This window comes from Clavelina lepadiformis, chromosome 2 (genome assembly GCF_947623445.1).
Source record: "Clavelina lepadiformis chromosome 2, kaClaLepa1.1, whole genome shotgun sequence".
Taxonomy (NCBI): Eukaryota; Metazoa; Chordata; class Ascidiacea; order Aplousobranchia; family Clavelinidae; genus Clavelina; species Clavelina lepadiformis.
The window spans coordinates 22,060,804-22,086,884 of record NC_135241.1 but is presented as its reverse complement, the minus strand read 5'-3'; the positions used below and the strand labels follow the sequence as shown (position 1 = coordinate 22,086,884).

The 26,081-nt window shown below is 39.6% G+C and overlaps 2 protein-coding genes across 2 annotated transcripts; both read left to right on the top strand.

Moving 5' to 3' along the window:
* Nucleotides 1–3,407: 3,407 nt before the first annotated feature.
* Nucleotides 3,408–20,339, top strand: LOC143445799 (uncharacterized). The gene is made up of 24 exons (XM_076945123.1): nt 3,408–3,561; nt 4,661–4,803; nt 4,975–5,362; nt 6,318–6,541; nt 7,609–7,892; nt 9,211–9,307; nt 9,658–9,776; nt 10,074–10,134; nt 10,874–11,019; nt 11,275–11,353; nt 11,640–11,846; nt 12,410–12,639; nt 12,845–12,946; nt 13,914–15,761; nt 15,870–15,925; nt 16,611–16,662; nt 16,781–16,864; nt 16,975–17,182; nt 18,026–18,280; nt 18,505–18,601; nt 18,713–18,835; nt 18,955–19,284; nt 19,377–19,883; nt 19,989–20,339. Exons 1-24 carry the CDS (start codon nt 3,505–3,507, stop codon nt 20,037–20,039), a joined length of 5,748 nt encoding a protein of 1,915 aa, XP_076801238.1. The 5' UTR covers nt 3,408–3,504; the 3' UTR covers nt 20,040–20,339.
* Nucleotides 20,340–21,565: 1,226 nt separating this feature from the next.
* LOC143447350 (calsequestrin-2-like) lies at nt 21,566–25,806 on the top strand. Its single transcript, XM_076947408.1, has 11 exons — nt 21,566–21,760; nt 22,058–22,151; nt 22,671–22,776; nt 22,843–22,927; nt 23,185–23,285; nt 23,447–23,555; nt 23,859–23,932; nt 24,037–24,219; nt 24,461–24,616; nt 24,738–24,812; nt 24,935–25,806. The coding sequence occupies exons 1-11, from the start codon at nt 21,694–21,696 to the stop codon at nt 25,235–25,237; spliced, it is 1,353 nt and encodes a 450-aa protein (XP_076803523.1). The 5' UTR covers nt 21,566–21,693; the 3' UTR covers nt 25,238–25,806.
* Nucleotides 25,807–26,081: the final 275 nt, after the last annotated feature.

The following is a 26,081-nucleotide window of genomic DNA, read 5'->3' as shown; positions in this document are numbered from 1 at the left end:
TGCGACCTGGCGCTTGGTCAATATTTGGCTTGGATTTGGGCGTCAAATCTCTTTCAACGACGTTGTTCTGTAAAGGTCTTGGCTACGTACGACTGCAGAAAGTTTGCACAACTTTAATCGTGGTGTTAACCTACATTTGTCCTGGTATTTAAAAATGGTCGAGTGAGATAAAGTTGCTTTGTTAAAGAGCAGTATTAATTGAATATGGTGAGAAAGTTTCTAGATTTAAAACATATGTTACAGATTAATTGCTACACCTATAGTATAGTGCATCTGACAAACCAATTTTTGCACGTTGTAAGTGTACTTAATTAGGTGACTAAATAGCAACATAAGTGTGAAAATGCACCTTGAATGAACCTCACATAATATCAAACAGCCTATGTAAAGACAAAGCTTGTTTTAGCAACCAGAAACGGAATTATTTCTTCTCAGTTTAAAAATATTTCCACTGGTATTGGCACCAACAATTAAATAAGCTCTTTTTATGCGGTAAATTGTGTCAGGAGGGAAAATACACACGAACAATAACTATATTGACCGGTTACGTCCCGCATTTGGCTTCAAGTACTAACGGCTCGCAGTCTAAGTGTTTTTCGAGTGGCTCAATAAAAACTAATCATGTTGCAGGGTTCGACACCATGCGCTTCATTTAATTAAACTTTCCTTATACACCTGTCCGGCGTCTATCTTCAATTTATAACGTGATAAGCTCGGAATTGAATTCAGTTTTTAATCAGCCCGGAAAAGGTCACAGTTTGTGGGAAGTGGAGCGGCCGTATGTAATAGGAAAACCCTTGAATTTTATTGATGTGTCAGTAAGCAATAAAGATGTGGGATTGGAAACGAATTCTTCGCCCTGTAGCCACACGCATTGGAAGCGGAAAGCTAGCAGAATAAATGTCTTACAGAGATGCGGTTTTGCCTTTCTAACTGGTTATTTTGTGCATTTTGTTGTTATTATGTTAACGAATAAAACAGTACAAAGAACACAAGAGTTTATTTTTGTTGCATTGAAGCAGATTCAATCGTCACGCTGGCAATAAAGAAAGTGCTTTCTAACCCAGTGGTTATAACGACTTTCTTGAAACGCATTTTTTGTTTTAGAAGTGCGTCATTTTATTAATGGTATGACGTCATAAATTTGAGAAAAAGCTTCGTTATAATACCCGTCATGGGAAAGCATCGTATTTTCTGTCAAATATCTTTTCGATTTTGCCATTAATCATAAGGCAGAGACCAGTAAAAGCTGCAAAGCTCAGAGAGCAAAGTTTGATACCGTGTTAAGTATGATTTCTGGGTTTGTTTGTTCAATGAGGTTAAGTTTTGTTTAAATTAGACACTTTCATAATGCTCGCTCCTAAGCAGTAAAAGTGGCAGGTTAAAATATACATTCTGATTGTCTATTTGTTGATATAACTGTATATGAACGCCAAGTTCATGTTTTGTGCCGGTTTAACTTGGCCACCATAGCTATGCTGTCTTGATTTTGTCATCATTTGCCTGCATATATATTATGCGACCAACAAGTTAAGATTTTCGTACATTGATGTGTTTTGTCGTTATTTCTTGATATGACGAAAAATGTCCTTTATTTGTATATGGCAATGACGCGATTTACATTTTCTGGCTTCCTGTTTGAATGATATTCATTAAATATGACGTCATTTGAGCGGCAATCTCAGAAAATTTGTCGTAAATCCGTCGACAAAGTCTCATTAATAAGCCTTTAGCAAACTTGTACGTACAGCCCACATCGTTAACACGTTGCTAGTGACAATGGGCAGATAAAGAGCTAAACGTCTTCTCGCGAACGTGTTGTTCCCTATAAGTCTTTGAAAAAGTCTTTTAAGCATTTTTTCCTTGCTTTGAAGTTGAAATCTTCGTTTCCCCTTGACCTCACTCTGTCACCTTTAGCTGCAGAATCTTGTGGGAAACTTTTCGATGCAGGCAGACCGGTAGCAATCGCATTCGATAAAACGTTTCAATTGCATTTCTGTCATAAAAAGAAGAATTATGATGAATGAAACGTACGAACGTACTTTTTGGGTACGAAGTGCCTTCAACTTCGCTGTCAAAGCCTGTTATATTTTTGTGTAGTTAAATATCAGTTATATATTTTGCTGTGTCAACTGAAACTTATAGTATTTGCTACAAAATGAGTTAGTTATTGTTGTCGTTGGTTAATGATAATATTTAACGGCGGGTCGAGTGACACAAAAATGCCTTTTGTACTTCTCAATTGTGACGCCACACAAACACATGTTTACCTTGATTATCATAGTAGGGTTATCCGCCTGTGTGACGAAACAAAGAAGCAACAATAGCCGAGGGTTAACATTACACAGAGGTTCTTGTCCTCACATGCCTTTCCGTAACGCTGGTTTGTTAGAATTTGCTAAAGAATACAACAAAAGCAATTTTACTACGTCTAGCATGGGGAGTAATCCTGTGTGTTAACTCGCATCTGCCTAAAACTCTATTTCGGAATAATTAGGCAAAGTTTTTGTCGTTGCACGGTGTACTATTGACGTGAAAATTAGGCTGGGAACACTCACTGAGAGTGCAGTAAAACACAGAAAATACGAGGTTGTATGTTTCACACCAGGACAAGATAAACATTATGCTAGGTGTTAAATAAGATAGGCTGGAGCAGTTTGTAAGTGTCATTGAAGTAAGAATAGCCTTGTTGAGGCATTAGGTACAGAAGTACGCATTGATTTCCAGTTTTGCAGCTGGGTGTAATGTTTTGGTATGTTATGCCTTGTGGGTGGTTTTTAGGATGGCTTAATAGTAAAGTCATTGGAAGCTCAAAATAGGTCACCAGTGAACCTGTTCAAAAATAATTGCTCGTTCAGAATTCGAAGTCGTGTTGTCTGTTATTTACTGCTATTTCGAGGTTGCGTAAAACCGATTGCTAGAATTTTGATTATGAATTATGATCGCACTTTCTGCTCGATGAGGCGTTTATAGCAGCTATTTTCAAGTTGTTGATTATCGCCAAAACATGTAAAATATTTGATTTTCGAAGCCATCTTTGGTCAAACTTTCCATTTTTAAATGACGTTTGCTAGACAAGACAGCCCGATTTGGACAAAGTTGTCTGTAGAAACAATGACAAAACTAACATAGTATGACGTCACTATACGAGACGCAATCAAGCGGGATAAATTTACTTTGGAATAATCGAAGGTTTAAGTTTGTTTGTGTGGTTGGAAATTTACGTGCCTTCAACAACATCAAACGCTAACTACGAAATAAGGAATGAAATTTACAACGCGAAAGCGACGCTGCTTTTGCAATGACACTTTCGTACCGTATAAACTCATCATCCAATAAAAGTGGACAGATTTAGAGCCTATCGGGAAAATACCATATTTATCATACTTTCAACGGTTTATAACTGGAGTACTGAAGACATATTTCCCTTACAAATTTAGACGCATAGATTTAGACGGTTTTATTGTTATGATGCTGTGAGTTACGTGCTGATAAAAGGTAATAATGGGAAGAGTACGACATGCCGGATCTCTGATTAAGTCTGACGGCCACAGTTATCAGGTGACTAGTTGACATTTTCATTTTGTAGATTTCTCGGTGTGTAGAAAACAATTTATTAATGTACTTACTTGTAAGTGATCATGATTATGCACATTTGTGTACAAAGCTATATCGATCTGTTATGCGCATGTCATGACTTAGAACTCAGAAAATTGCTGTTAGAGCTACGTAATTTTCGTTATGGGACAATAATGTTAAACATATGCTGTGCCCATATACGGAAAAAAGGACAAAGGTTATGTAAAAATGTATTAGCCAAAGTGTTTTATTATGTTTAAAAATAAAACTGGGACATGAAACAAAATCTATTTCGCCGCCCCAACCCATTTCACCAGAAAAACCCTATTCCGAAATGGGCAACACAGCTTTTGCAACTATTATTGAAAGTTAAAATATTGGACACGTTTCACCAGAATTACGCTAACACAATATTTATTGGGGAAGACAACAGATTTTTAAAAAACGTGAAGTTCTTTTCCTCGTTGCAACACAATATCACATTTCCAGAAGCTCGTGTTACATTTCATTTTGCTTTTTACAAAACTGGTTAAAGTCTCGCTTTTAGCAACTTTAGGACGAATCTAATCTATGGAAGTGGGGAAGTTTCGGGATAGTTTGGTCACGAAAGGTGAGATTTTGAGTCGGTGGAATTAGTTTTAGATTAATTTAATGTTGCGATTTTGGCACTTTTGTAAATTAGTGATGTTGCCTCCACACTTCCGTAGATTAGCGTCGTCACAACTTCAAAGTACCAACTGCGCTCACAAACACCACGTAGTTAGTTCGTGTCCGTAATATGTAACTGCTTCAGTCTTCTGATGGTCGAAATGATCTTTTTGAGTTGGTCTGGTGATTTTGTAAAGTGTTTAGCCTTTATAAGTTTAAAATCGGTATAGTCATAAGAAGTGGTAACTTTAAGTTGTAAGTAAGTTGTAACTACGTACTTATAGGAAGTATATAGTTTTGTAACGGTATAGTTGAGTAAAGCAAAAGGATTCCTGATACTTGGTCCTAAGCAGAATGGCGACGGCTAAATAGTACCTTGATTTTTGAAAGTGTGATGAGTGCGCTGTGTTGTTAATTTCTGTTCGAAATTCAGAAATACTGGTGTGTCGTACGCGAGAAGGCCTTTCTGGTGTACGACGATATCGAGCATGGGTCAATCGCTAAGAGTCCAAGCTGTGTACTACCGGTCAGTCACCTGTCAGCCACGGCATACGTGCTACCTTCAAATAATAAAAGGTCGGTTCTTATCTTTGTTACATTAATCACTGTAATTTCACTGTGGTGTGTGAAAGCGGCCGTTTATTAGTTATAGTGACTGGCTTGATTCATTTTATTGGTTATAAAATGTAGCAAAAAGCATCACATAACGTTGTAAGTAACAAATAAAACGTGTTTTTATGCTTTTAGGGCGCCTACTCAGTTTTCCCTGGAGCTGCACTGCGCCGAAAGTGATCGTACGTTTATATTCTACGTCGATCAAGCGGTGGCGCTCGAGCAGTGGGTTGACGCCATCAAAGCCGAAGCGAGTTCAGACGAGGTCACCTTCTTTGATTCTCCGCATGGTGCGCTGTTGCCTCCTGAACTTGAATTTCTTCCTGCAACTGCGAATAAGATCTCGTATCGCAGTCTTCCGCCGTCTAGCGGTGAAACAACTGCGCGCACAATGAAATACTTGAACGACATAAGGAAGCAAACAAAACTAGACATCGAAACAAAAATAACAGAAATTCCTCCCGACGCGAAAGTGCAACACTCACCGAACCTAAGGCGAATATCGCCCAGGTTGCCATATAAGGTAAGCATTAAAGTAACTTGTTTGCTGCATAATCAATATTTTTATGGTCTCGAACCGTTTGCATTCTCTACGGGAAAGTTTGTATAACGCGTTAATTTTCTGGCGCAGATTTGCCGTTTTGACCGATATTCTGTATTATAAGTAGTTAGTACGTTGGCGTGGCACAATTTTTTCCATTACGGTTATTGGCGCACTGGAAGCCAATTTTCTGATAGAGTTTATGCCCACTTCGTGTGTACCGTGTTGTTAATGTGTCCGGTCTCTCCAAGAAATTCTGAAGTATTTCCGAAATCAAATTGTATTCAGCGTAGCTAACCACACAACATGAACTCAATCATTTAAAACGTCGGCAGGCTAATACGTCTGCAAATAATGAGAATAAAAGTCTTTCTATTTGCGATGACATCAACCATCTCCGCAGTCGTGTGTTTCGTCACACTCGTATCAACCTGTGTGATTGCTCGTGCGTCATCATCACGTGTGCTTAGATTTAGGGACCACTGATCTGCTTGAAACGAGTCATACGCGTGCTCTGCAATTTTGTAGAATCGTTGCATGAATTGACTTCCATTCTTACAGGATAACTCGCTAATGTCGGTAAAGTTATGTGATTGTCATCAAATCTGACGACTTTCAACAACATTACATGACTCATATAGCGCGCTTGGCTGTGGGAAGTTACTAGAGCGGAACCAGAACCAACATTAGTGTTCCGCGACTGGAAGGAAACTTTAATGAAGTTGAAATTCGTACCAAATATTCCAATTCAAAGCGTTTGTTTAAATAGAAGCCGATACAGCAATCACTTAATCACCTGTTGATTTGTTTAAACACGAAGCGAGGCACGTTCATCTGGTTCCCACGATTTTTTGACTTGATTCCTATTATTGGACCAATTAAAACCTTAACTTCGTCTCTCTTTAGTTCCAATGCTGAATTAATCGCTCCATTTTAGGAGTCGACCGACACTTCCAAGCATTCACTTCCTGACGTCATACCCACCTATCAAGATCGCTATGGCGACGATGACAGTTCAATGACGTCTCTTTCGTCTCCCGCTCTCTCGACTCCTTCGTCATCGTCACGTCATCACAACTATCAAGATTCGGCCGACGAATCCTCAATTTCTTCGTCAAATGCGTCGTCGCCGGTGATCGTGAAATCAAAGAAGACTTTAAAGTTAGTTGTAAAAGTGTGACGGAAATTAATCCTTGTTTTACGATAATTGAGTATTTTAAGCAAAACTTACGACAACCGTCTTCAAAATACCGTTTTGGCTTTTTTTTTTGTTGTGGATGTTTCCTAATCTTCCCAAAATCCTGCTCCGGTTTGGAGAATCTTTTTACGGTCGATGATAATTCCCTGTCTTACTTTGATGCAAGGCGCTGGCTTAGTTGGAAAGGTGCACCGCTCTGTCTCCTGTCGGATTAGGTTCGATCGTCAATATAGGCCTTTAAAATGTCAACGTACTTCGCCTTTTAAGGCTGCATCTGCGCCAGGTTTGAATTCAGTGAGCAGCTGCCTTGTGTCACGTAGACGTTTCAAAAAGAAATGCCGATTGGACTTTTGCATGAAATTTGCCTTCAATTAGCCGAGAATCTCAATCACAAAAATGCGTATTTTGGAATTGTGGTTTAAAATGGCGTCGTTTCCACATGTTACTTGCACGTTTCAGCAGATAACTTGTTTTAACGTTGACACTTGTCGTCTGGTGTCAAATTGATGCCCAAATTTTACTTTTTAAAGTAAAGACTGACATTTAAAATAACAATTAAACAGATATTTGGGAAAAGTGGTTTGAATATTTAGCCAGTACGTTATATATTTTAAAGGCACGGAAAGGAACTGTTTATAGCAAGGGATGGGTTTTTATATCGAGAACAGAATAATATTATCGCCGTACGTAATGAGTTCAAGACTTTAAACCGGCCTGAATACAATTCTATCAAAGCAATTAGGAGTCATAGCTTTTCCATACTTAACTGAATATGGTTTTAATTCAACATTTTTGATTTTTTTCCCGTGTTGATCTTATTCCTTTTATGAAGTTACTGTTGGCCTTCGTATCACACGCGTTCATTGATAAACACTTTGACTTGTTTCTAGTTAACTAATTATCTAATTAAGTTGCTGCTGTATGTAATGCTTATAATTAAGTTAACAATTTTATCTTTCTAAATATTTTAATGCGTGAACAATTCTCTCTTTCACGCATTAAATTACTTAATCACTAATCGCTATGATAGATCTTCGCCGACCCGTCCAAAACCAACATCACAAATGACGAAGAAGAAACAAACGAAACAATCCCATCCTTCTTCCAAAGATCAATGGATGCGAGAACCTCTCAAGAGGCAGGAGAAGGTCTTCACATCCCCGGACACACCGCAGCAGCAAAAGGACAGGAGGAGCCAAGGAAATCCCTACTTCTATACCGGAGAAAATAAGCTGACAAAGTCGATCAGATCGACTCCCGGGATGAGACACGTGAAGAAGAAAGATTCCACAAAACGACATACGATAGCAGGAGGTGGGAGTTGTTATTTTTTGAGAGGATCTCGGAGTAAAATGTTGATTGGGAGAGTTTTAGCTGAAATGTTTTCAGATGATTTGTCAAACTTTCTTGTATTAAATCACGTCTTATTAATTTAGTTATATACTTGCACAATGTGAGGTGAAGATGCTTTTTATTTTTCTTGTTGTTAAAACATTTCGTTTTTCAGTTTTTCACCCTGGTCCGTCTTATATTGACAAAGGTATTTGTAAAAATGAATGTAATCCGACATAAATAACTAGGTGGCCAAAACGTTTGAGTGGATGTTTAACTGCGATAATGTTATGTTTAACTGCTTAACTGCGATGTTTTACTCCATAATTGCACACTGCCCCATGTAGTTATTTCTGCGTTCTAAATGTTGTTAAGTACGTGTACAACATTTACATGCTGTGTGTAAACAAGGGACGTGTACAATGCTAATGCCTGGGAAAACTGACTGTGTTATTGAACCCATCTGGTGCGAATTGGATCTTGATGATCAACAGGTCAGGTTCATGCAATGTGGCCAATTCTTTCAAATATCTCTCGCGGTGACCATAAGTCACAGCAATGATATTGGAGATAATAGGGATAAAAACAAACAACAGGAATTTGAATTGGCCTTTTCGCGCGCTGTTTTTGTGCCCGTTGGAATACAGAAAAGGTCAAACGTTGCCCTTCAGTAAGATTACTAGCAATCGGGCCTTCTTGTGTCGAAATAAAAAATTCAAACGTTGCCAAAAAAGTAATATGTCGTTCACATGTCCAACAATTTGGCAGATCGTGCGAGCGGGGAGCTTAGTTTCCGGTTTCGTTACAGCGATAATCGCATCGGTGGTCATACCCGCGTTGGTCATTAAATCTTGGCATGTGAGCGAAGCCAATGCCAACTTTGTTCTCACACACATTATGACGTAATAGTGGGCAAAGACGCAATCGCGTTTCCTCGTCGAAAAGATTTCTCCTTTCGCTGTATCCGGCACCTGCATGGGTTGGACTTTGGCAGCAGTTTGAGACTCGATGCAAATACACCGATGATTCGACTACATACTCCCGTGCGCTGTAAATTGCGAATCGTTTCAACTCAGAGCACTGGGTTCGAATAATGTGGTGATTTGTCAATCATTCTAACCAGCTCTTGGGTTATATTCCCACCTAAATATACTTGTATCTTTATTTCCCAGCAACATTGTTTGCATTGCTCTAAGACCCAGAATTTATTTATAACCAACGTACAACATTGCTTGAGGCTCCGCAATTTTATTGTTTTAATATCGCGTTTTTTTTGAATATCTCAAATCTTCATTTGCAGTGGTTTCTCCCCTCGACCTCACGACAATAACAAACGCAGCAGAAAGCGCGAACGACACTGGGAAGACAGCAAGTGCCGGTCAGCAGCCAAGCACCAGGTATTAATCCATCAACACAAGTCGCATGTATTAATTAAGTTACACTTCGGCTGACTCTTCGCTAAAGAATTAATGACGAAGTCTCAGTGTCGTCACACTAAAACCGCTTGTTAACAAGCACGCTGGATTATCCGCGCATAAGTATAGACCGCTTTTACGCTCAAATTACACCTTACGCTGGTAGTAGTTAATGCTGCAGGTGTTGTCGTTGTTCTGTGCAGTTAGATTTGATGTGATTCAGTAAAAGTGAAAAGTTTTAGCTAAAGCAGCAAAAACGTTTTTGTTTTTGAATATAAAGTTGGACGTTTTGTTAAACCCTGTACTGGGGTTAAGTTTATCGTGGTTTGCAGACAACAAAGGCTTTCCATTGCCCCACTTTCAACTCTTGATTTGCAAATCAACCAACGTCGTAGGCACACGAGGCCGAGCGTTCAAGTGGAACTCGCTCCGTTAAAGCAGGAAGAAAGAGGTTTTTGTGAACTTATCACTTTCAAACTTTGGAAATTTTTGATCCGGTTTTAATCATAAATTATTCCCTTTTCCCTTTAACCCTTTTCAAAATGTTGTCGATGTTGTTGAATTGTCAACGTTAATTTTTAATTTATTTAGTTTTTAATTTATTTAATTTTTAATTTATTTAATTTATTTTAATTTATAAGCAAAATAAATAAATAATTACGCGTAAGTTCGGCACAAGATGATTCTTGACCAAATTATTTCAGCGCTTGCTGGAAAATATTTTGATTGCATATTTTACATTTCGCAGAATTTAGTTTTGATTCCGACGATTCCGAAGATTCGTCCTTTGACGATTTTAACGATACCAGGTAACAATCGTCTTCACAGTGTTGATATTGTTGACGATAGGTTTTTATTTTAACGATTCAGTTTAATCGAAAAAATTTCATCATTTGTTTTATGTTAAGTAATTTTCATATCAAAGAAATCTTAAGTTTCTTAGCAGATTTTTAATTTCAAAAGCTGTTTGGTTTTTGATTTGATTTGTGAAAAACTTTGTTGACCCAAATTCAATTCCCACCGTGATAAGAGCAATCTAATGAGATTTATACGGTAGAATAATATGATCTAAAATTAGTCCAATTTAAAAAGGTTTTGCGCGGCCCACGCCATTTGGAGCTCTTCATAGCGTTTGAGAATTTAAACAAACAAAAGCTTCAGGTTTTGTCAACAAGATTATCCTATTTCTCGGTGTGTTTTATGCAACGCATCCAGCATAGACCTACCTATGTTGTTAATAATTTCCTCTGTGTGCGTTATGCCGTGCACAATAGACCAACTTTTTGATTCGTCGCATTACACTCATAACCGCGTTTCGTGCGTTTGTTTAAACATTTCATGGCCTGGTCTTAGAGTCCCAAGAGGTATGTTTTCAATTTACAACGCATTATTTATTTATGCTACGTATTGTCTTATAGACGATTAACAACAACACGCGGTCATTGTTAGTACAATGTATAGAAGAATCTTCGAGTTTTGTGTATTTTGTCAAACTACCACAATCGTTCTGCACTTTAAAAGGTTCATAAACTCGTGTTGTTTATGCAGCTCACGGGTTCAAAACTCGCCAACATTATTCGACTCAAGTGAACTTTTGGACAACTTCCAGCCCGCGGCTGTTAAACGCGAGAAGCAGGGGATCCATGAACGTTTAGAAGTCGACCAGAACATGACGAAAATCCAAAACAATGAAGGTTGATATGATTTCTTTTCCAACAAATTTAACGGTACAACTTATTGCGTTGAGTGATGTCGCCTGCCGGGCAACTGCATTTAAAGAATGACTCATTGACACGCCGTGTAGACCACAAACTTTGTATTGACGTAAAGACAGATTGTGTGGGATGGTTTATTCGAAGATGCGATTTCTTTTGGTTGAAATATCTTAACGCCTTGTGGTATGCGTGACGGTGTCGAATGGTTTAACTTAACCTCTGACCCCATGACAGGAATGCGGACTCCGATACTTCGGTTGAAAAAGAAAATCAAAACGTCAAGTCACCCTGCGTCCGGCCAACAGTCATCGAGGCAAGTAGAAAACCAATAGTCACCATTTTTGATGGTGGTTTGCTGCTGTGAATATTTTATGTGTGTCTTTACCATAATCTTAACGCTGAAACTGTTATGGCCAGTTCGTCAACTTATTTCATACTATTTTGCTCAAACTCTCAAATCATCCGAAAATATTGGAATAATTCAAAATTGTCTATGTTTCGTTAGCAAGCTCTTGAGTAGGCTTACGGGATTATTCTGACGTAGCTATATTTACGTGTTAAGTAGCTGTGTGAGTAAACCAAAGTCCATTGCACTGAAGGTCCGGGCCGGACCTGCCAAATCGATCGGACTTTAAAAGAAGGTCCGGCAATTTCAGTACAAAGTTGTTAAATCGCGTCAGTAGCGTTGTTGGGAAACGAAGCAACAAATCCTTTGACGATCCGGTGGCGGACAAGACGTCTCCAGAAGCCGAGATATCACCAACCTGCTCCTTCACAAGCGTCACTGCCATGGAATCGGGCGCCAAGTAGGTTTTACTACGTAGGAGCATGGCTTCGAGCATTATTGATTGTTCTTTTTGCCAGTATTTTTATTAATATATGGTAAGAAGTCAGTAATAACAGATGCTCGCAAATTTGCTGTTGAGTTGTCTGAAAACATTTTAAGATTAGCCGGTATTCGTGTTTTCCTACGTTGCTAAACTTTTCCCACTATTGTCACGTAACCCCAGCGCCTTAAATTTATCAACCCCTTACCTGTTATGTTTACAATCTCGCAATGGTTCACATCACTAAACCGACAACAACATTATGACGCAACAATGTTTCCCGTTGACGAACGAGAACGACGCAGCGGTACACAGCACTGCCTTTACATTACGCACGCATTTTTTTCTCACGCAGTCGATATAACACAAGTGAATAATATAATAAGCATATTTCCAGCACAGGCAGACCCATTCACGTTCATTGCTGTGCTTTGGTGACATCTAAATATTGTTTCTGTAAACTGTAAAGCAAGCACTGGTATGTCTTTTGAGAGTGAGCGCTACGTCGGCAGAATCTTAGAGAAGTTAATGATGCGTTTCAGTGTCCAGGAGGAGCAACAGGCGATCTTCGTGCCTCCCAAAGAGTCTTTCGAGCAGAAGTGTTCCTCCGCGATGGAGGGATTCCTCTACAGGAGAAAACGGATGCAGTGGAAGAGGGTGTGGGCAATCCTCACCTCTGACAAGGTCCTCAACTTTTACAAGAGTGAAAATTACGAGCCCGTCGCCTCGATCAATTTAAAACTTGGATGCTCGGCGGAGAATGTTGTGCAAGGTGTGATAACTATGTCGGTGATTTCAAAGTAACTTATTCACTTGTTGTTGCTATTATTATTTTCAATATTGCTGCGATGTTATCGCAAGCTGCCCGCATTATGGAGTAGTTCTTAACATGAGGCATTTTTGAGGCTCAAAGTTGGCCAGTAGTTACCTTAAGAGGCGTCAGTTAATATCGCTTTATGTGATATGTGTTTGTGCAGACAAAAATAGCAACAGTTTCGTACTGGTTTTCAAAACAACGTCGAAGCGATCGAACAGCTCTAATTCCATTGAAGACGGACAGCTGACAGGCAACAAACAAGGTATTCTGTAGCCTGCTTTTTTACCTTGCCTTTACTCATAGTGATTGGGTGCATTAAGGATCGTGTTAAAAAAACTGTCTGCAAAACTTTTCAACTTCGTAACTAAAAACGAGAACTTATCAAAAGCATTTCTCGCTTAAATACTTGACCAGATCAAAGGCAACAGGATCTTAATACAATACCACCGCCTTATAAAAGCGGGAGACTTTCCACTTCGATCAAACGAGTGCAAGCTTAAAACTGGGTTCTCAAAGGAATCACTAGTTAATAGGTGGCTAGAAAATTGATATGTAATGACGTCACGGTCTCACCGTCGCTTCTTGAATTCACCAACCTCACCTGCGAAGTGGGGTCGCGTTTCGCGTTCTCAACCAAACATGGCTCGCGTCGAATCACATTGCGGCAGATTTTTTGCCAAGCTCGTGCGAAAAGAAACATTAAAGGTGTGAGAATCAATGTGGTTCAAAACGGCAAACGCATACTAACGTCTTGTGTAATCTGTGCGATTTTGTGACACGGTTCGTGTCGCGGGTTATTTGCGCTCGTCAAAACAAGTCTTGCTGCGATTTTGAGTTTGATAAGGTTGCTGATACTTTGGATTAAGATAAACGAGGCACAGATATACGTAATTGACATCATTGCCAAGGATTGGTTCGCCTACTTTTAAGCTGATAAATAAACACGTTTAAAAGGGTTTTAAATACACCCGCTGATAACTTGTCAACTTTAATTGTAATCATTTTAATTCGATTTTCAGTTAAATGCTTTTAAGTTCTGAAGTTAAGGCAAAGCTACCTTTGAAACATCAATTCCATGTGCTCCAAAACAAATCAACAATAACAAGCACTCGTTAAACATGTGACGCAACGACACTCACTGTCGGTTGATTATTTCCGGCCGTTGGCTGTGCACAATATGCACAGCACTGCCGAGCTTCAGTGTCTTAAAGCGTTAAAAATTGTTGCAGAAACAACAACGAAATCCGTTCATCTCATGTGCAAAAGCACACAGGAGTTCATGCATTGGATGAAAGCGTTCGTCCTCCTTAACTCATCACCTGATTCCTTCATCACCGCATCAAAGCAACAGACCATCCGGACACTGAACCCTATAAAACCAACATCAGCAACTGGAGATCGATATCACGACGAACGCAGCATCCCCGGTATCCCATCTCTGAACAGCAGCCTTACCAGTAGCGAATTGGAGTCGCTGTCGGACTTGTCAAGATCTGGTGATCTCAGTTACATCAGCGCTGAGCGGGTTGACTTGGATGTTCCCGGGGGCGTCCATAAATCTCACAGCTCGGCCAACGTGAACGAACTGGTTGCCAGATGTAACGTAACGCCGGTTCAGAGGTCTTCTAGCTTTGACACTGATTCCAAACGAACCGTTACGAAAATCGAGAAATCACCCAAAGCGTTATCACGTCACACTCCAGGAATGATGGCCCCTGGAGCCGATGATATTACCTCGGCCTGCGGTCAAGTGTCGAAAGTTAATGCGAATTCTGAACAAAATCTCGAAAACCTGCGCTTCATCGGGCACCCAGTTAATGCTGAAAGTCCCCGTTCGCAAACCGAAACATGTTTGGTCGCGAAGTCGCGAAACGACTCACAGTACCCAGACGACAGCAGCAACAAAAAAACTAAAGCAATCGAGGAAGACACAACCAGGACGACATATGGTGAGAAAATTATGTCTATTGTCGCACCTGTAGCGGCCGACAGGAAAACGGATGTCGACGGTTACAAGGTAATTTCAACTGCAAGAACATCCGCCGGGAACGGGTCGTTAACGGGAAATTACGAGGGTGCAAATAGACTTACAACCTGTAATAAATGGACTGATGTTGCCGCAAACTCGCACCATTCCACCATTGAAAACGACGCTTCACCTACCGCCACGCTTAGCAATAGCGCCCGGTCAGAACAAAGCGAAGTTGAAAGTATGAAACATGACAGGCTGGTGATGACAAACAAAGCAGAGCTAGGTGCAATTTTCGACGAGAAGATTCCCTGCGACCCGGAGATATGTAATTGCTGTAACTTAACTGATATGGAACTCGCGGGCGAAAGCTCGGGCAGGGAAGAAATCAGCGTCGGCTCCAGCGAAAGCGCAATCGAACCCAGGAAACAAACAAGCCCGCGTTGCGGGCGCTCGAGCGACGATAAGGAACAATTCTCGCCTTCAGCGCTTTTTTCTCTTGACAGACCGGTACAAAAGGCGAGAGAAGAGGTCGACCCCAGCATTGCAACAGTTGCAGACTTGCAGGCAGGAGGTAGTGACGGCGAAGAATTCGACCAGCGACAAAAAAAAGAACGTGTACCTAGCGTGACGGATCGCATTAAATTGTTCGAGAAATTAACTTCGACAGCAGATGATTGTAACGATCCTACCAGCAGGACTTTATCGAGTACCCAGGAGTGTAGCGAGCCTCGTGAAAACACGACTTCCAACTTTATTAGTAGCGGAACTCTGTCCGGAGGCAGTTGTGTTTGGGATGTAAAGACAGAAGTTTCTGATGATGAAAGCATAGACCTTCAAAATCTTCTTTCAAACCTTTCAGATCGTAAACTTACTTATAACGCAAGCCTAAGTGATAAACCTGAGTCCACAAAGAATTCTCCAGCAAACTCCACGTCATTTAAAGCAAGAAAGCTTCTAAGATCAACATCCGACAGTAATCTTTTGGATCCTACGACCGGCGAAGGATACAGGATGAGAATCGTAAAGAAGCCCGTTCCAGAGCTGACCAAGATTGACTTTATCGAGATTTACAGCTTTTCGCCCATTAAGTCATCTATCGCATTAAGTAAGTTTTATTGTAGGATATTGTTGATCAATTAATTTAAACGGTGTGGAACTACCACAATTAAGTATTTTCTAGTCCTTGTTAATTTAAAATAAATTGTTTTCGCAGGCAGTTTCAAAGCATTGGACGGCATCACCAGCTTAAAGGATAGTGCAGATGACAAGGTAAGACAAACCGTACGCAATTGTACTGCTTTGTGTTATGATAAGTCCGAGATTTCTCATACGGTTCGCGTATAGAAGTGCAGAAATGATTTGTCTTTTATATTTTATTTAATTACCGTTACCAATTGCATCGGTAGTTGGACACGAGATTACACCTGATAATTATCTCTTCATTGAGCGTGACGCCGATTTGATTGTGACGTCATACTTTCATTATAACCAAGCGGCTCGAACGTCTTTTTGTTCAAGCTATCTTTTGTGAATCGCTTATCGAAAATAGCGACAACTATACTGTGCGAACCCCTACCCTAAAGCCAGTGGTTACTTTCAACATGTTTCCATTGTCCGCTGATAACAACTTGCAAACTTAATAATTGAACTTTAAAAGGATTAAAATTGGGGAGATACTAGCTTGGTATGGCTGCTATTCTTTGGCGTTTCATCACTTTTCGCTGTACAATGTTAGAAATGTGCTTGGTGACTAACGAAGCGGTGTTGTTTACCAACCAAATGCTTATTACGACTTTAAAACACTGCGTGACCGCCGTTCTAAAAATAATTCTCTCAGTGAAGCATACTAAGTGTCGACGCCGAAATCACTAATGCGGTTTCTCCCGTACCTATTTGGCGATTGTCTCAATGTCAAATACTGGGTTTTTAAAATTCTTGTTTGTTTTTTTAACAGATAAGACACAGCCTCGGAAGCGATTCGGCTCATAACAAAAGCTCAGTCGACGGTAAGTTTTCAGTTTAGCAACGTTGTCGCTTATACAGTTCCGCGATTCTCTCAGCCCAAACAGACGTAACCGAGCGTTCCCAAACCTGCATTTAATTACTTTGCATTTGATATTTCAGGTTCATCAAACAGTTCAAAGTCAAGCGGACAAAAATCAAGCAATGAGACTCGGCAGAAAAAATCGAAAAAGAGCACCGGATCAGGTGAGAAAACCAACAAACTCCAATTTTTCCAAATTTTAATCTTATGTAATTTCATCTCCAAGCGTAACGTGCTATTATTGAAGTTGAAATATTTCCATCTTGACTCACAGCTAGCAGCGAAGGATCGTCACGCAACGATAGTCGAAGTAGCTGGATCTCTGGATTCAATTTACACAAGAGCTTTAAATCGTCGGATGACGTCACGAAGAAAAACAAGACATCCAAGACGCAAGTTCTTCGCATACCTGCCTCTCAGCTTACCAACGCCACCCACCGGGGATATTTGGATCGAAGAGGAAAGAAGAAGCAATGGGAAAGGTACGACAAATTCTGTCATTGTTCGATTAAAATGGAATTTCCAAATACTTCTAAAGAACAATTTAATATTTAAGGCTTCGAGGGTTAGTTGTGGGTCTGGTAGAAGTACTTGCTATTGGATAGAAGTGACGTCTTTACTAAAACGTCATTTTCAAGCGGTTTTGACTTTTGTTGTGGCCTAGAACATTTGGTAAATCACGATATCCTCAATGGGAGCGGCATTTCTTTCCAAGGGTTTTCAACTTTCCATATAAGCCTGAAGTAGCACTTAAGATGTACATCGTATTCTTAAGGCGCTCTTGAAAAAGCTATTGTCAACTAATGCTGGACTTAACATGGCAGCTATAGTTCAAATCGCGGTCGGAAATCCATCTATGCGATGTTTCCTGACGGTTTAATTGGGAAATTCTGCCGCAATATGTCTAATCTTCAGCCAACGTTCCTTGTAACTTGGCCATAATAAGCTTTATTCGACCCTTGGTAAAAACGACTTTGTAACCGCCAACAACCCTAACGGGAAATAATTTCTCTTGTTAGCTGTATTGAAGTTGACATTTTCTACAAGACTTTCCCATTGATTAAGTCGGATTGCGGTAAAGCGGCCAAATGCATCATGACAGTATTGTAAGCTTAATGCTATTTAAACGAGAAGCAACGACTTCCTTGAAAGGTAGCTGCGCGCCAGATTGAAACCCCGCCAGTCTTGTTTGTGCTCGAGCACGCGGAAACCCTCAGTCATTGCAGGTGTCTGAGCTACCTTTGTGGAAGTTATTTGGCTTCTGTGTTAGCTCAATCATCCAATGAATAACACAGGAGAGTGATCGTTTGATTTTACTTTTGCAGATTCTGGTGCGTCTTTCAAGACACCTGCCTCTATTGCTACAATTCACCCCAGTCCGACGCAACCCGCGACGTTGTTTTATTGCGCGGTTATGACATCATCGCCGACGTCACAAACATGAACAGGTCGAGGTTCGTGTTTCGTCTTGAGCAGCAGGGGGCACCGACCTTTCATTTCAGCTCCGATAACCACCAGGAATTCTTACTCTGGGTGGGAACTCTCGAAAAGGAAACGAGGTCCATCGCCAACAATAACAGGTTGGTACCGCTGGGTTTTTACACTAAGTAGAAAATAAAAATATTACTCAAGTTATTATAGGATGATGTGCATTCGCTGTGAAACTTGATATCCATTTTCCGAATTTTTGGAAGTATTTGAGCCGCTAAAATCCGCTTCTTTTGGTTCTAGACGTGGTTGTTTAGGCAAGGAAAGCGGCTGCCGGAGTTTGAAAATATTTATTGAATTTTCATTTTATTTTCAGCGAACAATCGGAGAAAAACAAAAACGCGAAAAAGAATGTAAGCCCTTCCCCTCCCCCTCCTATCACCAGCGAAGAATCAAACGAACAAGCCAGAAAGGTGAAAATGATACACAATTTTCTGTTTTCAAAATATTCGAATTGTAATATTTCACGTTTAGCACGCATCGCGGTAAGACGACAGGATTTTTAACTTATCTTTTTCTTCCAGAAAACTTTATCCCAGAAGCAATTGGAACAAGAACTTGCTGAGCTCCAGAAGCAGAAACTCCTTAAAGAAATTGCCACGCAACAGCAACAGATCATTGAGGAACAACGTATTTTGGATAGAAAGGTAAGCCGAAGACGCAGTGACGCCTTAACTGTAGTACAACAGTGGCTCATAAACGGTTAAACACCGCCTTGAGTTAAGCGAGGAGACAATTAATTAAACAAGAACTTTTAATTGTCCAGGCTTCCAGTGAACTTATGAGTCCACTAGAAGGGACTCCCGTTTCCCAGTCGCGTCGTGCGTCCCGACGCAGTGACGTCATCGAAAAGTACGATCGCGTTCGTGAAGAAGAAGAAATGAAGATGACAAAGTACATGACCCACCTCAACAGACGCCGCAACTCAGCCCAGCTCAAGGTCGATCAATTGGCGAAAGAAATTGCACCAAAATCCGGAAAAAAACGTCGCCAAAACCACGAGCATTTCGCCGCGCTCGAAGGGAAGTTAAACGAAATGAAGGAAAAACTGGGAAAGATTGACAACGAAATCCACACCCTTCAAGCAAACAAACAGGTAAATTGACATAGAAATGTAGTTGATACATCGAAAAACAGATGAAAAAACACACAAAAATCGGGCAGACAATGACCATTATGATTTCACAGAGCGCTTTGGAGAAGATTCGTGAAAGACAAGATCTTGAACTTCTGTTGGCCGAACAGCAAGAAAGCCTCGCCATCATGCGTCGTCATGACAACGACCCGACTTTATCATCGGCCGTACGTCATCGCCATCGCACACCACGTAGTCGCGAAGCTCTGACGTCGATCGACGAAATCTCGAGCATCTCTGATTGTTGCTCGTCGGGTTCCACCGACTCGGTGGAGGTGAATTGCTCGATCAACTGCCCGATGTCCTCTCCGCGAGCCAAGATAAACAGTCCTCCTGTCGTCTTCGAGGAAACTTCCTCAGAGTCCGTCCCATCCGAAGATCTTCACTACCTCAAGTCTTTGAGCCGGAGCGTCTGCAGCCTGGATGACGTTGCGGCTCCCTATTCGCTGGCTTCATCGATGTCGTCGTTCACAGTGGAAGATTGCCGGGTGACGTCAAAGGCGTCGGAAAACAAAGAAAAGAACGACAAAATTGATCCAGCAGTGTTGGCAGGCATAGAGGTGGGTAGTTGACTTGTTATTTTCAATTTTGTTTTATCTTAACACAATTTTTTGAACATGTCTACACTTGAAACAAATTCTCAACTAAACTTTTTTACTTTGCAGATGTTTGAAGAATTCTCCAAGAAAACTCTCGAAAAACTGCATCGAAATTAAATATTTAAATATCTAATTGATATCGACCTCACTGAAGCTGCCTATTTATACGTCCCCGGTATTTTATTCTGAACTTCGAAGTCTTCCATGTAGTTTCCGGTTCAATATATTTGCTGCTATCATTATTTTACCGGCTTATTAAAGTTACTGTTAAGTTTACTAAAGTAAATATTAATGTTGTGTACCGTCCTATTTATTTCGAGTGTTGTGATTTAGTTTCTCTTTGTGCAGTAACGTTTTGTTGTTTGCGCATTTCTGGGTATGATGCTGTTTTCTTTTTACTAATAAAATCGAAAACTCAAAAAATTGGGTTTATTTGTGCTTGTATAAGAACACTTAGGAGAACCAGAACAAAAAAGACAGGGACAAAGTGTTTCTTTTGTTAATCTATCATCTTATAATTCCATCACTGGCTGTAATAAGAAACCAAACGTTTGCAAAATAACATGTTTTCCACCGCCAGACTTCACTTGTTTACTAAAAAAATCTTTTATTTTCAAGTCGGAATTATTCCACCCCCGACCCTATTTAGGGGAGTGACGTAGGGTCATGGTTGCTCGACGGAGCGCAGACAACCAGTAGTTGTCTTCTAAAAGATCCAGTTTAAATATAAACAAGATCTATTGTTAATGAAATGAAAACACTTGATAGCTCTTTTACTGTTAAAAGCTCAACGTCACGAAACAATACCCAGGACGAATCACGAGTTAAGAGTTAAGTTAAGTTTGTTTAAAACAGTTACGGTTTTGTAACATTTCATTGTCATAAGAACGCCACCTGCTGGTCACAGATGTAAGTGTTAAAGTTAACATCGATTTGTTTGTTGGCTGAGCGGTTGCATCGAACACCCGCATTCCTTGCACCTAAATCAAGGATCTGACCTATTTTTATTAGCGGGGTAATTAAGTGGATGAAATTTCCGATCCAGCAAAATAAATTTTCATTTAAGGCTGAGTTTTTTAACGAAATGTTCATTTGAATGGAATATTTTGAATGAATTGGTCGCTGTGGTTTGTTGTCGTGGCATTGCAGCGCCCTCTCACGACAGCTTTTTTGAGTCGTAGTTGAGGTTTCTTGTTTCATGTAGAGGGAACAATATTTCAATATTTGAGTCCAACAGCCCTAATTTTGCCCGAAAATTTCAATCAATTAAAGATTTTATTTTTCGTCAAAAGCACAGTAAGCACGAAAAAATAAAGTCAGTTGTTGTAAGCATGCGTTAATGATGATAATTTTATAAAAGCTTACCACGATAAACTCACATTAATCAAATTTTCAATGCGCTATTCAACAACTGCTTAATAGAGTGACAAATCAAACCAAAAAATTCGTTACACCAAAGTGTGTTTGATAAAATTTATTACACCATTAGGTGTTACTTTTTGCACTAAAGATAGAAACAGACACGTTGACTGGCAGGCAATGAAAAGTTGATCACGCCATGAGCGATGAGAAATCACGTCATGAGCGCGTAAGCTTGTTCAACAAATTGCAGGCAGCTGACATTCGACCTACGAGCCGCAGAGAAAAAATGACATAAATTGCAAAGCATTTCGCAATCAGACCGTTATTTCGGTGACGTCTTAAACGCAGATATATTCCAGATAAGGGTGATAAATAGCCGGCGTGTTAAAATAATTACCAATGCTAGAAGATGCTCTGCGGAAAGGTTCAAGCTATGAGGCTCCTGAACGCTTTTGGAACGTTTTATCTTTTACTTGGTGAGTCTATGACTGAGTATTTCTCTGGCTTGTGTATATTTGTTTTTTGTTTAAAAATACTTACAGCCAGGCTTTTTTTAGGTTAAATTTTTGCGACTGCTGAGAAATTTTAAGAGACCGCGACTTTAGGCTAAGTGCTAATTTTCAGCTGTATAGTTGCAGAAGTATATATTTTGAGGGACCGTTGGAAAAATTTTAGAGACATTTCTGGAAAGTAAACTTGTAGCACGGGTGTAAATGTCCATGGTCCTAAATGTCTCTTTCTGACATCAACAAGGTTTCTTTAAATAAATTTAGGGTTGCAACTGACAGCCGGAAGCCGTGGTCTGGAATTTCCGTCCCATGACGGAAAAGATCGTCTGATTAATCTGAGTAGAAAGAATTTTAACAGGCAAGTTTGTTATCATATTTATATCTGAGGAATCCTGATAATCCTGCCGCGCACTGCAAAAATATACTTTATCACAATGTTATGCAAAGTTTAATTAAAACTTTAATTTAAGTTAATTTAATTGATGTTTTAGAATATTTTTTAATTTGGATTGTAGTTTTGGAAATACAGTATAATGTTAAATAAAAGCATGTTTAAAGTTTTTCTGGGGATCTCGGGTATTGTTCCCGTGAAAGGTCGTAAGTTGTAGAGCCTTAGCACCGCTCTACACAAACCTGCTCGTCGTTATAATTGTTTTTCGCAAAGTGACCTCTGGTTACAAGATTGGCATAATTGTACGTCATCACTTCACAAGGTTATTCGCCAGGCGCATGCGTCATCGTTAAATATAGCCAAGCTTATATCTGCATACAAACAGACGTGCGAATACGTTTGATAAAAAAAACCTTGTATTCATCAACTCGTTAACAAAACAAAGTGGGTTTTATTTTCCAAAAAAAACACTGATTTTCTCGAAAGATTTCTGAAGAAGTATGATATCTTGGTCGTCTTTTTCACAATCACACGGGACCCACAGAACGCGTATGAAGAAAATCAATGGTACTTGACTGAACAGATGCTGGAGGTGAGAAAGCATTGAGAGAATATCTGAATTTTAATATAAAAATGAAATCCTTTTTTCCATTTTCAGTTAGCTGCACAGATTACGGAAAGAGAAGGTGTCGGTTTTGGGGTCGTTAATCTGCAGAACGACAGAAAACTGGCTGAGAAACTGGGTAAGTTCTTAGGAAAGATCTTAAGTAGAAAAAATCTTTTTTGTGACTTGTGCTTTACATTTACAAACAAAACGTAAACGGCGTAACGTAAGTAACGTAATGTTACGTACGTAAAATTTACTAAGAAAACAAAACTAGCGACAAAATTTAGACTTGTACATGTAGCCTATATTCCATTTGTAGGAGTGAGTTGAACAGTAACAAGCACGCCGTCCAAACGCTTTCACAGTTAGCCTGTACACAAATTTATTTTGCAGGAATATTTGAAGCCGGTGCAATTTACGCTTATAAGTCTGGACACAAGGTGGCTTACGACGGTCAACGCTCGACGGATTTTTTGGTTGAATTTATACTTGAGGTGAGCTATATGCGTGCTCGGAGTTTGGGCTTTCGACTTGAAATAGATAAAATACAGGGATGAGATTTGTGCGTAACAACAATGTGACTCACTCGAGCCTTACCTGGAAATTTGTTTTATTAATAGTTCAGTAAACTTACTAGGCCTATCAATATGCTTAGCTCGACGAACATCCAGTGGAGGAGATCAACACTAAAATAGAAATCCAGGCATTCAAACGAAACGAATTGAGCAAAGTTATCGGCTATTTTGAAAGCAGCAGCAGCGCGGGTAAGCTTGATAACATTTTGTCCGTACAAATCTTGTTGCACAAAATTCTATGTTAGAAAATTTTTTTTTCGTTTTTGATTCTTATAAATTCAATTCCTGAACAGTTCTTTTTATTTAATTAATATTAATTATTATTATTAATTAATATTAATTAATTAAATTAAATTAAATTAAATTAAATTAATTAATATTCTTAATTACTTAATATTCGTATTGAGTTGTCGCTGACAAATTGCATAACTGAAATTTATTTTCAACACAGTTTCAAGTCTTTCTCAATCAATTAAACCATTTATTTTACAGCTTTCGATGACTTCGTGGACGCGGCATTAGACTTTCAACCGCTTATTTCCTTCTACGCTGTCTTTCAAAAACTGGTCAGTCTCTAGCTTACATCCAGCCTCTGCAGCCAACATGTTAGTTATATAAGAGTTTGTGGTCATCCAAAAGTAGTTTTCTCAAGAAGAAACTTTTATTCTAGTTAGCCAAGCAGCTAGGTTTGACCGAGGTCAATCAAATTGACTTTTACGAGCCATACATGAAGAAGTCGATCACTATGTCTGGAAATTTACCTCACGATAATAGCGACATCGAAGATTTTGTTTCTGACCACAAGCGCGCTACCCTGCGGAAACTTCGTCCTATCAATTTGTACGACATCTGGGTCGGTATGAAAGCTGCCTCGGCAACCATTCATATAGCATTTGCACAAAAATCTTTTTAATTTTTTCCATATATTTTTGCCTCCTATTGAAGTTTGAAAAAATGTGTTTACAAAACGATTTTGAAAGCGGGTTACGTACAAGTTAGTTTTCTTTGACAAAAGTCCCAACGGTAGCCTTAGCAACGCTGCTGGCACAAACTTATTTTGTAGATTTTAAGTTATTTTATTTTTTGCGCATCAGGAGGACGACATAAACGATATCCACGTGGTGGCGTTCGCAGATGAATCTGATCCCGAAGGATTCGAATTTCTTCAACTTTTGAAAGAGATTGCTCAGCTGCACACGGATGACCCGAACTTGTCAATAGTGTGGATCGACCCGGACGACTTTGCATTGGTCAGTACAAGCACATTGCACAATTTCGAAGCAAAGTTTTTTGTGTTAAAATTCAACTGATGGGATCTGAACAGTGACCAATGCAATCTTTCATCAAATCAAACATTGTTATAATTTTTAGCTCCATGATTATTGGGAGCGCACGTTCGGTGTCGATCTGAGTGAGCCACAGATCGGCGTGGTCAATGTGACTGACGTAAGTAAATGATGACGACGATGGTTAACATTTACATAAATACGATTAACTAACATAGAATAACCGCATAATTATGAGACACATGGACATGGAACTTGGCTTGGTAACGTCCACTTGTTTAGGCGGATAGTGTCTGGATGGCTCGTCGAAAATCGCGCCTTCCGACTCTTGCGGAACTGGAGAAATGGATCTCGGAAGTTCTCTCCGGGAAGATTAACACAGAAAACGATGACGATGATTACAACCTAGATGATGACGTAGACGATGACGACACTGAAGGCGAAAGCAACGATCGTAATGACGTCGACATAGATGATGACTTTGATGAAGAAGACGAGGAAGAAAAAGAAGAGAAGGCATCTGCAGTCGTCGAAGAGAAAAAGGAAATCAGGAAACTCAGCAGGAGATCGAAACTCGATTTGTGATTGACTCGTGAAACTCTTGACTAACAATCACGGGACAAACTTCTCATATAAACATACATATCTGTGTCGTCAGTAGCGCATTCGGAGCCCGGTAGAGTATTACTGCAACATAAGGGTTCAAGATCATTGCAAAGTGCGTATTCAACCTAAAAGAAACCCAGAAAACACCAGAACATTTGAAAAAAAATATGTGAATATCTAAAAAAACAATTGATTGAATAAAGCTCGAATGCAATAAAACATATTAATAACTTAACTGGGAAACGCTTGTATAAATACACTTATATAGCGACTGTAAACGATGGTTTGACTATTTAGCCTTGCCCAATGGTGGTATAGCGTATAGTGGATCATTTCAACGGAGAAATCGTATATAAAACAACGTATATTGACTATTATTGTAGCATAAAGCATTGCGTGTGACCGATACCATTGAACACAAATCTCACTTATTTAATTTGCGGCAAAGTGTTGTATAGCTCATATATCAGTGTATATGGTTTTTGTTATTCTCAACGATTTTTGCCCTTTCTATTGATTTTCCAGAATAAATTTTAGCTAATTATAAATGCTTTAAATGGTTGTTTGATTGTTGCAACGTTTGACATGAAACGTACTTACCAGGCCTCTGTAGAAAAAAGCGCTAACAAACGTTTAACAATTAGAGAGTGACAATTACACCGAAAGTAGGCCAGGCAGTCGGTTGCAAAAGATAGACAGTAAGGTTAGAAAAATGGGTATTGGGAAAGGTTCCACGACATATGGCCGCGGGAAAGTGGCCGCGAACAAACTCACCGGGGTCAACTGAACGTGACGTAAATTGACCGCAGACAAACTGACTGTG